Source organism: Stegostoma tigrinum, chromosome 12, assembly GCF_030684315.1.
Source record: "Stegostoma tigrinum isolate sSteTig4 chromosome 12, sSteTig4.hap1, whole genome shotgun sequence".
Taxonomy (NCBI): Eukaryota; Metazoa; Chordata; class Chondrichthyes; order Orectolobiformes; family Stegostomatidae; genus Stegostoma; species Stegostoma tigrinum.
The window spans coordinates 41,669,377-41,687,448 of record NC_081365.1 but is presented as its reverse complement, the minus strand read 5'-3'; the positions used below and the strand labels follow the sequence as shown (position 1 = coordinate 41,687,448).

The window sequence follows — 18,072 nt, the reverse complement described above, 5'->3', positions numbered from 1 at the left end:
CTTTTAATTGCAGCTTTAATAATGTACCATATGACATTTAAGCTAACCAGCCCGTAGTTTCTTGGTTTCTTGAATATGGGATGCATTTGCTAGCCTACAATCTAAATGAGACTTCTCCCAAAATTTTGGAATCTTTGAGAAATTAAAACTCTCACTCACTTTAAGACCCTAAAGATGAAGTCCATCAGGACCCAGTGCCTGTTGGGTCATGCCTATCAATTTACTCAGTATTTCCTCTCTAGTGATAGGGATTTTCTGCAGTTCTTCCCCCTCTCCCATTTCCTGATTTGTCGCTGGTTCTGAGACATTACTTATATCTTCTACAGAGAGGACTAATGCAAAATAATTGTTCAGTTCACCTGTCATATCTATTTTCAATGATCAGTTCTCCAGACTCACTTTGTATTGGAGCAATGCTCACTTCAACTTTTTAAAAATATGTACATATATTGAAGCTCTACAGTTTGTCTCTATATTGCTAAATAGCTTTCTTGCATACTCTAATTTTGCTTTCCTTTAATTATTTCTTTTTATTCTGTCCAATCTTTTGATGTGCCACCTGTCTCTGCAAGACTGTTTTTCTCAATTAATTTATTAATGGGAACAACATTATCGCTGGCGAGGCTAGGATTTATTGTCCATACTGCAGGAATTTTAAGGGTTGACCACATTGCTGTGGGTGATATTATCTTTAACCTTTCCAGTTAACTACAGATATGGGACAATCCTTTGAAAATTTTTCTAACTGGTTGGAACATGTATTCAGAAATATTCCTTGTCAGCCACTTCTTATCTATTGATCTATTCTTTAAAATAATTTCTTAATTCACTTCAACCAATTTTGCTTTCATGCTGTCAAAACTGCTCTTCTTTAAATTTAAAAAAAAGTCTCAAATCCTAATAGTGACTGTAGAATTCCAATATAGAATTCTAACTCAATGCTCAATATTAGTTCCACTATAATTTGCTCGGTGGTGGGTTCTGGGACATTCTGTTATAAGAAATTTAAACTTGAACTCACCTAAGCATCCTTTGTCTATCTGACTTTTCCAGTCTGTATGCAAATTAAAACTCCATGATTTATTGCTGTGCTTTTCTGACAAGCTCTCATTATTCATTCATTTATGCACTACCTTATTGTGTAGTTATTATTAAGGAGTTTGTGTACCACTCCCATAAGTGACTTTTTACTTTATCATTTTCATCACTACCAAAACTGTTCCTGGAACTTGTCTCTCTATTGTGCTAACATGATCATAAACTTACACTATCACCCCTCCAATTCCTATCCTCCCTAAACCTCTTGCACCCTTCAAGATTTGGGTCTCTGCACACGTTAATAATGGTTACCAGATTGTGCAAACGGGAAATATGTAAACAGTTTATTCTGTTTGTTTTTGACTGCTTTGTACAAATCAGATATAGATGATTAGTGTTATTTAGTTTTCCACATCTAGTCTTATCTGTTGACTTGGCTTTTTGCTGTCTATCTGTTCCTATCACAGTCTGTTTATCATTTTTCTCATTTTATCATACATTTTTTTGCCTTGGTTCTACACTTTGATTTACATCATCTTATCAAATTTGATGCAAGTGAAAACAATTTGCTGGAGAAACTCAGCAGGTCTGCAACATCTGTAGAGAGAGAGAAACAGTTGTTTCAAGTATTCTGATCTTTTTTAAGAACTGATAAGAGCTGGGAAAATGTGGTATTTTTGTTGATGAAGGATGCAGTGAGGGGAGGACTGAGTGAAAAGTGGAGACAGAACTAAGTGTGAAAAATTATGTAGGCAAACAAAGGGAGTCTTGATAGTAAGCCAGGGAAGAAGAGAAGCTAGATAGATGATAATGGGGGCTAAGAGTATGTGAAAGTGGAGTGGCTATGCTGAAAGCAACCCATGTCATGACAAGTCCTGGGATGTAGGGTTGAGAGGTGATTGTCACAGAAGGTGGTGTTCATGCTCTAAAATGATTGAACTCGGTCAATAATTAGCAGTGTTTGTGCAATAGTGAACTTTTGAGATGTAGTTTAAAACTTCTAGCCCATTTCTGGAAGTTCAACATGAAAGTTTTCATGATCCTGCAAAAGTAACTAAGCTTTGAAGGCAGTATATTGCATTGGTTTTCTGAATCTGGACTTAATAATAAAACGGATTTATTTTCAAACAACCAAAAGTTTTAATGAATTTTTCCCCTCAGTGTACATGCATAACAGCAGATTTTAGAAAGGTTTCATCTTGACCCTCCTTTTCTAGTGTTTGGTAAATCCCTATGCTCATAACACTGATCCAAGCACATACGTTTGCACACTAGAGAATATATTGCACTTGAAACCTCCAAGCATCTCATCCATAAAACATAATAATTAAAAGCAACTTGCTTATTCTTTCCCACCTTCCTCATCCTAATTCATGCACACATTTTGCACCAAGAAATTTTCATATTAAAGTATTTTTCCAGAAAAAAAAGAACTAAAATAACACTAAGGCTTTGTAGGGAAAATATACTGGACTTTTTTGTTATATAAATTTCTTGATGCTTTTTGTTCTTGAAGCAGACAAATAATTATTCATCATCTTCATTCTCTTGACCAGAGCCTTCGGACCGGTCACCTTCCAATCGATCTGTGCAACAGATAGTATAACAAATTAACAATATAATGTTTAAACTCCACCAGAATTGAAGATTCATGTATGCGTATACTCATTTGATATACTTCAAAAGGCAATGTTTACAGAAATAGCACCTGATTTATTTAATTTTCAAAAAATGCTGTGTAAGAGGGCTTTCATTTTATTGCTTGCGGAACCACCATCTTGGACTAAATATTTAAAGCTACTTCAATAACGTAGCTCTGCTGAAAATTGTCAAAAATGAAACACAAGGAAGTAAAGATTTTAATTTTGGGTACCTCTAATTGAAAGGGAGGCCAGGTTAAAACAAACTTGAGTAAATTAACGGACTTACTTTAGAACATGCTTTCAGCACACCAGAACGTGGCTTCTGGTAAAAGGAAATGTCAGTTTAGCACATAGGAACATTGGAAGTTTCTGAGTGGTGTACTGGGTTGAAAATGCCCATAAGACTCCCTTTTCCCTGGACCAAAAGAAAAGGCCCTCCAAGTTTACATACCGTTCACTGACTACAAGGACAAGCACTGTATCAATTACATTTTTTACTGTTAGCTAACGTACCAGAAGGGCTTTATTCTCCTCATAGTACTACCAAAGAGCCCCAGATAGTTTAGTTTCAAGATAATATAGCACTGTTCTGGGACCCTGAAGACGTGAATTCTAATGAAGAAAGTGAAAAATAGGTGAACGATGTGAGCAAATTTGCTGATCTCCCCAAAAACTCCTTCGAGGCCCCATTTTCCTCTTACTGTAATGTGACTTTATCTGCACAATTACATAGGACATACAGCATAGAAACAGTCCATGCAGCCCAACCGGTCCACAGCGGCATTTATGCTCCACTCGACGGAAAATATTATGAAGCCTTTTATGCTGTCTAAATTTTCAGATATTGAAAGAAAATATATCAAACCATGCAACTTAGGCACTTCAAACTACAAACTTGAATTTTTTGGATGAAAACATTTAGTGGAAAAGTCAATATAGTAATTTTTTGTTATAATAGAACACCTACTTCACAACACCCTCAGATACAAAACCAAAAGATAAGACACTTCATTAACTCATCATCAAACTCGTACCAGTATCGATAGCAAACCTCTGTACTCTGACCACTGAGTGGTACAATGACACAGGCAGACAGGAAGAGCTGGCAGAAAACTGCTTTTTGTTTCATTAAAGGAGCTGTTAATTAAATTTTATTGGTAGGAGAATCATGTCGAAAGTAGCAGATTAATGTAGAGGCAGTCCCTGAAAAATAACAATCAGTTGACGAATGTAATGACCTGACTGTTTCTGGCCATTAAGGATGGTGAATACAACTGATTAATTAACCTATGCAACATCCTGTCATTAGCCTGGAGTCAATGAATAACTGATCACAACATCAACTATAACAGATGATAACCTGACCCTTACGTAACATACAACTAGCCTAAATCAGATAAAATTTTAAACATTAGATGGTGAGTAGCTAGCAAAGTGCAGGCAGATAGATGTCAAGAATTTGGAGCGTAGCTCCTCTGAAAATAAACAGGTTCAGATGTAGTAATGCAACATGTGTGACCAATACATGTCCTAATGAAAAATAAAGAAAATTCAAATCATGTTCCCAGGCTTAATTACCTCCATGTAAGTACTAATTAAGGAAGCATAACAGAGAAAGATATTTATAGCACTATTTCATTTCCCTCAAAGAACGTTGTGACAATAATCTCTCAACTTCCATCTTTAATAACATTCAATAATTTCCTTTAACCATGGCTTTTAAATTTTCTCTTCTTCAAAAACTTCAAACATTTTTGTTTCCTTAGATGCAAGACACATGAGCCCAACAATTACTGTAAAGCATCAATAGTGGTTTTTCGTTACCTAGCAGGAGAGATATTTAAGCATTAGGGTAAAAGCATGCTGACCCTTCCAGATAGAACCAGTCAAATCAGTTCAACCCACCATTTACTGAATAATCATGCACAAAGATTAACTGTGCTTAGAATCCAGATTTGGGTCCCCAGCTAAAATCTATATTTAAAAAAATGCAATTCATGGAACATCTAAAACATTATGGCTTCATTTAAGGCATAATTCATGTCAAGGATTCCGTTAGAGTGGTGTTATGAGTTACAAGGCACATGACGGGTGACCCGAGACAACATTACTATTGTAGTATGCAACTGTATAATGCCATCAGAGACACTGAATCCAGATAATGTTTGCAGAGGCTGTTGATGACAAAATCAACTTACTATTAAGTTGGTTCAATTTATATATGTGCCAGTTTTGAGGCTAAGGATGCATTTTTGAACTAAGTTTTGGAGAAAAACTTCTTTCAAAAGTACGCTATAACAGGCTGTGAAATATAGAACTATGCCCTACCTGTTCTGATGTGATTGAGTGAAGCCAGCATTCTTAACATGAATGATGCTGGAACTGTGATGGTATTCCTAGTCTCCTCTAACATCAATTCATTGCGACTTATCACCTGATACACAAAGGAAAAATCAACGTTATTGCCATTTTGTTGTGCAATCCTTGAAACATTGGCGAGGACATTTTGTACAAACTAGTGCACAACAAACTCCCATCAATGCAAGACAGCTTGCAACCACAAATCTCTCACATCACAAGTGGAGATGTTCCCTTCATGTTTATGATTTTAAACATTACAGCTTCGTTCAAATTAAATGACAAAACTATATGTGAAGATTGTGGCATCACTGGTAATACTAATAAAGACAGCCCATTTTTTTACTTAAAGTAAATCTGCAGAGATTTGCGAAACTTGCTGGAATCACTGCAAGTCTTGTTGATATCAAAGTTCAAGGTTAAAAGAAAACCCTTGCTGGAGTGAGATTTTGGGAAATTTATCGATTCATCGATTTTGACATGGCAACTTGTGGCAGGAATGGCTAACTTAAACACCATACTTTGAAAGAGAAAAGCATACAATGTAATTTTATAGACTGACAACATCAAGCAATTTTTTGATTTAAAAAAAGGTCAAATGTTACACATCAGCCCACAACAGAACAGAACGACATTAACTCAATTAGACCTGCATGGAGTTGCAGCGTTCTTAATGAAGAAGAAACAGGTGAATGTATGCTTTTTATATAAAGGCTCTATCACACAAATGGTTTAGAATTTGGAACACACAGCACCCACTTCTCTTAAAGGAAATTTTACTCTGACTAACAAGGGTCCAAATGACAAATAGGGAGTACGCCCATATTTCTAGCTGGAAGTGAACAGCTTTGGTTGAGAATCAACACGAAAAGTTCTCTTCCTTTGTCTAAAGCACACATTAGGTCCCCTAACTGCACATGCAAGAAGTCTAACTCTGACTAAGAGTGAGATACCCTGAAGCAACCAGTAATTTTACATTCGGGAAAAACCTTCTTAATGATTGCATGCATTAAAGAATTAAAAGAAGTACCATAGTTGAATAGACCTCTTACTGACCCTGCATTTAAAACTCTACTTGATCACCAGCACTCCTAAATTTGCATTCCAGAGTCCCTGTCTTCTACGCATATGACTTAATCCTATTCCCAATCTTTTGAATTTGTTGCTGGCAATAGTAGCTTAACGATATCCAACTCTTCAACATTAGGCTTTCATGTCACATTGGCTCCATTATATTGAGGACCAAGAGCTAACTTCAATCTTCCTCATTCTGCTGCAGGGATTGTACCCTGTCCTCCCAAATCACTAGGCCATCAGAAGATAGGAGTGAGATACAGCAAATTATAACAATTTCTCTTCTGCTATGCTGTATTCTTATGCAGCAGTCTATCTCATTGCTTTTTGAAGAATCATTGAAATGCACAACATTTTAACCCTTTAGTTAACAGGAATCTTATGATATTTCCTTGAACTGTTAGGCTCTTTCAAAGCCGTAATATGCTAAATTTGAGGAAGACATGCCTTTTTTTAAAATCCCTCAGCCCTGATCTGTTCTTCAGCAGCTCTGTAAAGTGCTGGGTTCCATCTAGTGGCCAAAGCTGGTCAGTGCAGAGTATCTTGGTCAGCATATACCTGTACTGACCAATACCTGCCATTAGAGATAGTGGGAACTGCAGATGCTGGAGAATCCAAGATAATAAAGTGTGAAGCTGGATGAACACAGCAGGCCAAGCAGCATCTCAGGAGCACAAAAGCTGACGTTTCGGGCCTAGACCCTTCATCAGAGCTGCCATTATATTACCTGCCATTAGATGTGATGTGGAGGTGCCAGTGTTGGACTGGGGTGAACAACGTCAGAAATCACACAACACCAGGTTATTGTCCAACAGGTTTATTTGAAACTCATTTTGTTTGTTTACTTGTTTGTTTGTTAACTAATTTGTTATCTAACTTATTTGTTACCTAACGCCTGAAGGAGGACTAAGGCTCCAAAAACTTGAATTTTCAAATAAACCTGTTAGATTATGACCTGGTGTGATGTAACTTCTGACCTTGCCATTAGATGGAGTCTGGTCAATCTGAAAGTACAGCACTGTAGGAGAGTTCTTTTTAAGCACTATAATTGTATGCATTGGATGTGTTATTTAATTTATAATTTAGTGATCTATTTCATTTTAAATGTTATTTTAGGTAGGAATAACAGTCCTGCAACTGGTACAATATTTCACCTTGTACCGATTCCTTTCTGGGCAGGAAATATAACCCTAACTGTTCTTAACATGGGTGCCCATAGAAATCAATGATTAATTTGAAGTCATTTCACTTAAAGATGTGATTTATAGGAACAGAATTTTATCTGGATACTCCTTGCATACAATGACTTTGCCACTTCTAGTGAGTCTAACCTACTGGTGCGACAGAACATATCCACTAATAGTGACAGTGGTGCCTCGGACATTGTTTAGCAGACACATTTCTGAGAGTATGTTCCTGACACTTGACTAGTCTGTGGACAGCTCACTTAATTTTAGCAGCAGCCATGAGATATTAAAGGGGATGATTTTGTAGGGCTGACAGAGCTGGGTTTGTCGTGGCTATTTTTTAATTATTCATTCATGGGAGGAGGGTATCGATGGCTAGAATAGCATTTATTACTCAACCCTAGTTGCCCAGATGGCAGTAAAGAGTCAACCACATTGCTATGGGTCTGGATTCAAATAAAGGCCAGGCCAGGTAAGGAGTGCGGGGTTCCTACCCTAAAGGAATATTAGAGATCCAGATAGGCTTTTGAGACAACGAACTGTGATTTCATGGTCATAATTAGATTAGTTTTTAATTCCAAATGTCTTAACTGAATGTAAATCCAACCAGATGCCTTGGTGGAATTTGAACCCGTTACTCCACAGCAATAGTTGTGTCTGTCGACTATTGGTCTAGTGACATCACACTGCGCCACTACACCAGCCCCTCACGTGAACATTAGTTCTATCCCACAAATATCCAACAGCTGAAATCCCTATGACTACTGTTTTCTTATATTTCTCAGAGATTTATCTACATATTTGTTCTTCTATCTCCCTCTGGCTGTTTTGGATGTATACTCCACTCCCAGTGGTGGGTGTGCCCCTTTTACTTCTTCAGTTCAACCCACATATTTTTATTTGATGACCCTTCCATCAGATTCTCTCTCCTCATTGCTATAACTGTCTTTAACAATACTGCAACATTCCTCATCCTCTCTCACCCCTCTTTGAGCTGAGCTTCAAGTCGTATTAGGAGTGATGAATTGCATTTCTTCCTTCTTTCAGCTACGTCTCACTAATACCTATAAAATTATACTCACATGCGTCAAAACGTGTCCTGAACTCACCCGAAAAATGTGCAAGAGAGTGTTAGATAAATATACATGGAGGACTGTAGATAGCTAATCTACTAGAAAATATTTTACAGGAAAGAAAATCCATAGTAAATACATGACCTTTTAGTTTGAGCTTCGTGGGGGATTCCACAGAGTTAACACGAAAGCACAATTCTGGTAGGTCCCGGAATGATAATGACAGCAACTAGGTTCAAAGTATCATTTCAGATAGGCAGTTTGGTAATTATACAAGTCATTTCACCAATCTAATTTCCCAAAAGCAGCTTAGTTTTAAGGATAAAACAGCTAAAAAGTCACCATAGTCACACAGAGCTGCTATCTCAGAGAGAAATGGATTGGTGAGGGTCACCAAGCTTCAGGCAAACGGAGAGGTTGGGAAGCAGAGTCCTTCTTGATAAGCTGGTGCTGTAATTACGTCTTTACATTGTACAAAAGGAATGTTTCATGGCCATGAACCTATGATGGTCTAATTTACCCAATAGCTTGTTCTTAGAAACAGATACACCTCATTTTAAAAATCTTACACTTTTAGTGATCAAACCTTACCAAAACTGATTGCATACCTCTTCTGCAAGTTTTCTGTCAAAAGTTGGTATTCCTTCTAATGGTGTCCAGATCTTGACATCATAATCAATACCAGAAGATGCCAAAACTATGAAAACAGAAGCAATAATTATATACCTGTGCAAATTCAGGTCATTAACAAAATTATGAGAATGAGTTATGAATCGGAGTTTCTTCAGTCAGCTATCTATTTTATACATAACGCTGCAGAAACATTATATAGGAGATCAATGCAGATTTTTCTTACTGCTTTGTATTGAATTTATTTTATTATAGCATTATTAGAACTTATCTTTGGTACATTGGTTGAAATTTATATCATGCACACATCTTTGCTGCAACAGATGATGGATAAATTCATTTGATGTTCGCTAAAGTTCTATGCATGTGTTGAGAAGTGATGGAAAAAGCTCAGGCCATGAATATACCTGGTTTTAAAAATCATTAGACAATGGATAACCTTAGGTAGACTGTTAGCCTTTTAACCAGTACAGACTATACCTTTGTATTGATTTCATTTATTATTGTCATATGTGCTGAGACACAGTTAAAAGTATTCTTTTCTGCGCTAAACCAGGCAAATCAAACTTTACATAAGTACATCAGGGTAATCCAACAGAATGCAGAATATAGTGTTACAACTACAGAGAGAGTGCAGAGCAAGATCAATACTCATATGAGATGTCTGTACATAAGTCTGATAACAGTGGGGAAGAAGCTGTTCTTAAATCTATTGTTATGTGTTTTTAAAACTTTGTATCTTTTGTACCTTTTGGAAGAGGGTGGGAGAGTGTAACCAGGGTGGTAGAGTTCTTTGATTATGCTGGCTGGTTTCCTCAAGAAGTGGGAAGTGTAAACAGTCAATGGAAGGAAGGCTTTCTTTTCATAATAGACTGGGCTGCATTCACAACTCTAATTCTTGAGGTCTTGGGCACAGCGGTTGCCATACCAAGCTGTGATGCTTCTACAGTGCATCTATAAAAATTGGTAAGAGTCAAGCGAAAATCCTAATCAACCTGTTCAGATGTGTTAGTGACACACTTCTGGAGCAGGTAGGATTTGAACACAGCCCGTCTAAATCAGAGGTACAGACTCAGCTGCCAGAGCCATATTAACTTGCTCTGCCTTATCTAGTGGCTTTGAAATGCGTACAAGAGCATATTAACAACAGTAAGTTGTTACTGTTGATAAATAAACTGTGGGGCAGTACCGGATCAACGTATAACCATTTCTTTTGAGCTTTGTGAAGGATTCCACAAAGCTAACAACAAAGCACGAATATGGTAGCCCTTTGAATGACAATGACATAAACCAGGTTTAAAGTGTCACTGTAGATGGGCAGTTTGGTATTTATTGATCAATCAGATAATCAGAGAGGGAGTTTTACTGAAGCTGACACAGTACTAATCTGGGAACAATGTTTATAAAAGGACTTGTAAAACACTTAACAAATCATCAAGACAACAGTAGAGAGTCTTCACTCATAGACTAAAGGTTAAGGCCAATGGTTCAAAATGAATAACTGCTGACTAAATGATCATATTCTGTGTTTATTGTGGAAAATTGAATAAATATTGTGGAACTTGTGAAAATGCCTTTGCACCTATGCACCTTCATAGTTAGGGAGAGTTAGATTAGATTAGATTCCCCACAGTGTGGAAACAGGCCCTTCGGCCCAACAAGTCCACACCGCCCCTTGGAGCATCCCACCCAAACCCATCCCCCTATAACATACACACCCCCGAACACTACGGGCAATTTAGCATGGCAGATCCACCTAGCCTGCACATCTTTGGACTGTGGGAGAAAACCCACGCAGATACAGGGAGAATGTGCAAACTCCACACAGACAGTTGCGCGAGGCTGGAATCGAACCCGGGTCCCTGGCGCTGTGAGGCTGCAGTACTAACCACTGAGCCACTGTGCTGCCCTTAATGGGCTCTCCCAACTTAATCAGCAATTGTGCCATGTTTTACAAGTAAATCAAAACAAACCCTAATTTTATGCAAAGAATTATCTAACACTGAAAAAAGTTCAGGGCATTTAAGGGAAGGAGGTGCTTGTAAAAATGTAACACAATATCAGTTCAACAAACCAATGACAGGTAAAACAGCCATTATTAAAAACATTTTACTGCTGTTTGAAGATTTTTTTAAAAAATTACTCAAATGCGGGCATCACTGGCCAGCTAGCATATATTGCCCATTCCTGGTTGCCCTTGAGAAGGTGATGTGTTATCTTCTCGAATTGCTGCAGTCTATGTGCTGTAGGGAATTGCTATTAGGGAGGGAATTCCAGAATTTTGAAGGATGACAATGAAGGAAGAGCGATATACTTCAAAGTCAGGCTATTGAGTGGCTTGGAGGGTAACTTACAGGTGATGTTCGTATGTATCTGCTGCCCTAGTTCTTCAAGGTGGAAGTGGGTTTGGAAGGTGCTGACTAAGAATTTTGGTGAATTTCTGCAGTTCATCTTGCAGATAGTACACACTGCTGCAACTGATTGTTGGTGGTGGAGGGACTGGATGTTTGTGGATGTGGTGCCAATCAAGAAGACTGCTTTGTCCTGGATGGTGTTTAGCTTCTTAAATGTTATTGGAGCTGCACTCAGGCAGGCAAGTGGTATAGATCACACTTCTGACTTGTGCCTGTAGATGGTGGACAGGCTTTGGGAAGTCAAGAGGTGAGTTACTCACTGCAGTATTCTGAGCCTGCACTTATAGCCATTGTATTTATATGCAAATCCAGTTCAGTTTCGGGTTAATGGTAACATCTAGGATATTTCCGTTATGGTAATGCTACTGAATGTCCAGGGGTGGTGGTTAAATTATCTCTTATTGCAGATAGTCGTTGCCCAGCATTTGTGTGGAGCGAATGTCACTTGCCACTTTTCAGCCCAAGCCTGGATGTTGACGCGGTCTTGTTGTACTTGAACCTGGACTGCTTCAGTATCTGAGGAGTCACAAATAGTGATTCTGACCAACTATGTGAGTTCCACAATCAATTGTTCATTAACAAGTGTACAGGCCTTCAAATGACTAGAACAACCAACTTACTCATAGCAAGACAAGTCCAGGATCAGATTACTTCAGCTCAAAAATAAGAGTTCCCTAAGTGGTTAATGAAATGTAAAACTCTCTAGTGAACTATCCCTTCTTTAATGAAATTAAATGTTACTTGTCTATAACGGCTCCGTTACACTGCCTTTAAGACAGAAAACATCCAACAAAGTACTTAGTAAGAGATCTAGACATACATCTAGTAGAACAAATGAAATTCTACAGTACTTAAAATATTTGCAAAAATAGCAAGTATCACACAAACTCAAGGAAGGATCCCAAGGCCAACACTTTTGACCCTGAAGTGTGTCCAGCCTATTTCAGATTACCCTGAAAAGAGAAGGTGTCTCAAAAATGTAAGCAATTGAAAAAACATGCTTGCTTACGCTGCCACTTTGTAGTGAACACAAGTGGTATTCTCCACTAACAGGTTGCTGACATGAAGCCAAAACGTTACTCTGCTACCACATAACACGCATGAGTTTTAGTGGATGGTTAAATAACATATCCCTTTTAAATGAGTACAGCAGGCAGCATGCTGACTGATCATGCCTCATTTTAGCAATATTAATGTCAGCACTACCAAGAAATTACTTAAATTCTGTTGATCAGTGCATTATGTGTAGGAGCTGGGGAGTTATGTTGCAGCTGTACAGGACATTGGTTCGGCCACTATTAGAATACCACACGCAATTCTGGTTTCCCTCCTACAGGATGTTGTGAAACTTGAAAGGGTTCAAAAAAGATCTACGAGGATGCTGCTGAAATAGGACATTTTGAACAGAGGCAGAATAGGCTGGGGCTACTTTCCCTGCAGCGTCAGAGGCTGAGGGGCCACCTTATAGAGGTTTATAAAATCATTAGGGGTACTGATAGGGTAAATAGGCAAGGTCTTTACCCTAAGTCTACAGGGCATAGGTTTAAGGTGAGAGGGGAAAGATATAAAAGGGACCTATTGGGCAACTGCTTCGTACAGAGGGTGATGCCTGTATGGAATGAGCTGTCAGAAGAAGTGGAGGAGGCTGGTACAATTACAGCATTTAAAAAGGCATCTGGATAGGTATATGAATAGCAAGGATTTAGAGGCGTACAGTTTAAATGCTAGCATTTAGATTTATATTGGATATTTGGTTGGTACAGACAAATTGGACCAAAGGGTCTGTTTCCATGCTGTATATCTCTATGACTCTGTCTCCAAATGCCAAACTAGAAAACTATCAAACGCTCAACTGTTTAAGGGTAGCCATCCCTCATGTAGCCAGGCCTATAATGCGCAAATGAAAGCTTGGTTGCAAAATATCAGAAGATAACAGATATCAGAATATGAATATTTCAGAGACACATGTTCACAATAAATCAATATTGGTCAGTAAGTAACACTAAATTCCAATGGCATATTTTATATGGAAAACAATTAGCCAGTAAATGATGACAAATTTGATAGTTAGTCTAGCTTTAATATCAGAATAGATTACCTCTATAATTAATCTATACAAGCTGTACTTCTTACTTCATAATTACTTTTCAGAAACATAATGATATAGCAAACAAAAGAACAATTACATCTCCAGTCTCTCTCATCCTCCAAATCAAGTCCCCTTTTGTCCAAAACCTTTATTACTGTTCAGATTTTCCTCCCTTTCCCCAGTTCCAGACAAATTTCCCATGACTTCAGGCCATAGAAATTTTGAGAAATATTAGCCATAAATTTCTGCTGCTTAAAACAGCCCTGCCACATTACTTTCTACTGTACTAACAATAACATCACCTGTATTTATATTGCAACTTTTAGTGAAGTAACTGAAAAGAATTGCTTCCTAGCTACAAAAGGAGATATTAGGATAGATGAATAAAAGCTTTGTCAAAGAAGTATATTTTAAGGAGTGCTTTAAGGCAGGAAGGATAGCCTTCAAAATAAAGTTTAACTGAAAAAATAATGTTTTTTTTCAAATATTTTTAAGAACACTTTGCAGATATTCAGAAAATGAAAGAAAACATTGTATCAACTGAGCGGGATGAAACATCAATTTATTATGGGTCAGATAAGTCAAAAGGTCTTTTTCATTGTGCACAAAATATGATACTGAACCAGAGAGGGAGATAATAGGGCCAAGACTAAATGCTTGGTAAAAGAGATATGTTTAAGGAAGGTCTTCAAGGACGAAAATGAGATAGAGGGGTGGAGTGGGGTAGGGAGGGAATTTCAGAGTTTAACAGCAACTCAAGGTATGGTCTAATGATTGAGCAATTATAGTCAGGAATGCATGAGGCTGGAACAGGTTATAGAGATAGAGAGGAGAAAGGCCACGGTGGGATTAGAAAACAAGGGTAATAATTTGAAATCATTAGGTTGCTTGACCAGAAGATGGTATAAAAAAAGCAAGCACAGGGATGACAGAGAAATGGGTCTTCTTGTCAGTTAAGACAATGAGTAGCAGACTTTGATCTCCTCAGGTTTAGAGAGGGTAGAATGTGGGAGGTCAGAACGGGTGGAACGGAACGGTCAAATCAAGAAGTGAAAGTAAGTTTTAGCAGCAAATGAACTGAATCAGGGCAAAATTGTGTGATATTAGAGGGGTGAATATGAGGCAATATTAGTAATGATGCAAGTATGTAAAGAGAAACTTGCTGTCAAATATGACAGCAAGGCGAAAACAGATTGACTTAAGCCCAGATTGTTGCCTAGTAGAGGAATGAAGTTGGTAGGTAGGGAGTTTGGAGTGGTAACTGAGAACAAGCTTCAGTTTTCTCAATATTTAATTAGAGGAATTTGTGCTCATTTAATAGCGCACGTAGGTAATCTAACAAAAATGAAAGAGTCGAGGTGGTGATGAGGCAGAGATGGGTATCTAGAACGCACATCTCGAAATTAATTCTATATTCACACATTATGTCCCTGAGGAGCAGTTGTCAACTGATCTATACTCTTGGTGGACATACAGTAAATCAGATCTGTTGGGAATGAGTAACTTCATATCTCACTTTTGTTGAGGATGAAGAGGCCAATCTACGAAAGGAAGATACTGCCACTACAGTTGTGAAAGAATTGATTTCAGTGCCTGTTATTAGGCTACTGTAATTGTTGCTGATGTAGATGATAAATAGGAGGGAGACAACAGTGCAGATGTAGGAAGAGGAGCCAATAAAAAAAGTGATTCTCTAGTTACAATTAGATTGCTAAGAATGGAACCAGGTAACAGCCCCACTCAGCTGAATGATAGTAGAAAAAGCGTTGGAGGAAGACAGCATGGGTCAACAGTGTCAAAGGCCACAGACAGTTCAAGGAGGACAGGGGAAAAGTATAGCTTCATAACAATCATATGGGCAGTTGTGACAGTTTTGAGCCATTTCAGTTGTGAGGTATTTTGGTACTCCAATGCAAGGGGAAACCATATTAGGGGGACCACAGAATTCCAGGGAAGATGGAGATGGGTAGAGACAACAACATTGTCAAGAACTTTTGGAGAGGAAAAGGAGGTGAAACAAGGTGAGACCAGCCCCACACAGGTGGGAGTTAAATCAGAGCAGAGAAAGCACGATGAGTTGAGATGAGTGTTGAATTTACCCCAAGATGCAAAGCTATTTAGCGAAAAGGCTGACAGCGGAAAGTAGTGTAGATATTCTTGAGAGAAAAACACAGAGGAAGCAGTCAACAATGATTTTTAAACAGAGGTGAGAAGAATGCAACGAGGCAAGATGCTACAAGAAAGACAAAGTGCCAGAGCAGCAGGATCAAATGAACCAAGATGTGATTTGGTCAAGGCAAGTGGTGACAAAGGATAGGGAGGGGCAATTATGCCAATTCAATCAGTCACAATAATTTCATGGATATGAAGGATCTTATTTGGAAGTGAATGGACATTTTGGAGGGAGATGCTGACGGGGTAGCGACACTTCATCTGCTGGCATGATTCACAGTGGGAAACGGGAGTTGAACAGATGAGGACTGTCAAGATTAGACCACACAAGTGCACTGGGTAGGAATGTCAACAGACAGAGGAGGATGGGATTGTTACTCATGATGAGCCAATACCAAGCGCCTAGATAAGCCTGACAGAAGCTGCCAAGAAAGGCACAAAGACAAACTGCAAGATTATCCAATGGGGAGTCAAGACTCAAATAGCAGCTAGAGAGCAGGACATTTGAGAAGCACTGAAAGGCTGATGGTGGGAATGTTAGGGCACAGTATCAGAGAGTAGAAAATTGAAAGTAGGCACGACAACAGAAGGGAGCGGTCCAGGAGGAATAAAATGCAAATAAATTTAAAAAGAAGAGCACAGAAACAAAATAAATGGATGGACTCAGTCCAAAGTGGCAGCCAAAATGCACATACAAATACATTCAGGAAAAATTGATACTACATAGACTCAACATATAAAGTTATATGCATATACACGTTTAGTTGCTCATCTTTAGTAGATGGAAGGATGCTGATGATGATTATGATAAAATTAGGAAATAATGACAGTTTCCATCCACTTACTTATTTTGCAGCAAAATCTGAAATGCTCACATTTAATCATCACCATTCTGCTAAAGTATATTCCACACAGTATGAGCAACGTGCCTTATTCAACTTGTAAAATCAAAATCTGTTGAAACAGCCAGAAACGTTACATGAGGATCCTGAAATTTTGGAAACCTGTGCATTTATGAAAAGATTGGCATGGGTGACCCATTTATTTTGTAATTATAGAAAATATTGCTTCCGACCACAGGGTAGGATTATGCTGCAAATGAGAAAATTTGGTGCTTTATATCGTTGCCTAATTGGGGCAAGGCAATATGGATGGCTACCTTAACTCCAGGGCAATTCCAAGATAATAAAATGTGAGGCTGGATGAACACAGCAGGCCAAGCAGCATCTCAGGAGCACAAAAGCTGACGTTTCGGGCCTAGACCCTCTGATGAAGGGTCTAGGCCCGAAACGTCAGCTTTTGTGCTCCTGAGATGCTGCTTGGCCTGCTGTGTTCATCCAGCCTCACATTTTATTATCTTGGAATTCTCCAGCATCTGCAGTTCCCATTATCTCTTAACTCCAGGGCAGCTTGGCACAGAATTTAGGACCAAGTGCATCCTACTTGTTGAAACACCAAATCACTGAGGTGTTGTCTATCCACTGGAAGACTTACCTGTGTTTTGTAGATGGAAGTGCTGTGTTTCAACGAAAATGTTCCAAGTTCCAACCTGTTGCTGTGCCAGGTGGACTGAAATGCTGTTCAGGTTCCCTGTACCCAGGTGGAAATCCTATCCAGAGAGGGAAGCATCAGTGATACAGGATGACAGGTAGGCAGGGTATGCAACTGATACCCGCCAGATTATTGCCTTTGATTATCACCATTATGCTTTTATTGGTTCACAGCTAGAGGAGCTATGGCCTCCCCACTGAGTTGCTATTGCTGTAAATGAGGGATAAAATTGGTTTTATCTGGCTGTATCTGTTAGTCCATTAAATAAGATTTAATATTTCAGCCAATCAGGCTGGACTAGCACTTTGAACAGAATATTTCTTGTGCAGCACTCCAATGACATCAATAAATGTTAAATATTCCCTATTTATATATTGGTGGTACAGAACCTGATAATCTATATTTATCTCATAATTGAGGTTACACATAAACTAGGGGTGACCTTATAGGGGTTTATTAAATCATGAGAGACATGGATAGGGTGAATAGCCAAGGTTTTTTTCTGAGGATATGGGAGTCTAAAACTAAAGGATTTGAGGCCATAGGTTTAAGGTGATAGGGGAAAGATTTAAAAGGGACCTGGGGGGCAATGTTTTCACGCAGAGGGTGGTACATGTATTGAACAAGCTGCCAGAGGAAATGGTGAAGGCAGGTACAATTACAACATTCAAAAGGCTGAAAGAACTGCAGATGCTGTAAATCAGGAACAAAAACAAAGTTGCTGGAAAAGGTCAGCAGGTCCATCATCAGTGAAGAAAAAAAATCAGAGTTAACGTTTTGGATCCGGTTCTGAGGAAGGGTCACTGGACCTGAAACATTGACTGATTTTTTTTTCCACAGATG

The 18,072-nt window shown here is 38.5% G+C and overlaps 1 protein-coding gene across 5 annotated transcripts in view; it reads right to left on the bottom strand.

Moving 5' to 3' along the window:
- Positions 1 to 2,154: 2,154 nt before the first annotated feature.
- dcaf6 (ddb1 and cul4 associated factor 6) overlaps positions 2,155 to 18,072 on the bottom strand; it is a 183,456-nt gene continuing 167,538 nt past the window's right edge. For all 5 annotated transcript variants that reach the window (XM_048540231.2, XM_048540232.2, XM_048540233.2 and 2 more), the window contains 3 exons: positions 8,982 to 9,070; positions 5,010 to 5,115; positions 2,155 to 2,624 (listed from right to left, as the gene is read on the bottom strand). In XM_048540231.2, coding sequence (XP_048396188.1) covers positions 2,566 to 2,624; positions 5,010 to 5,115; positions 8,982 to 9,070 — 254 coding nt within the window. In that variant the 3' untranslated portion in view covers positions 2,155 to 2,565. The remainder of the gene's footprint in view (positions 2,625 to 5,009; positions 5,116 to 8,981; positions 9,071 to 18,072) is intronic.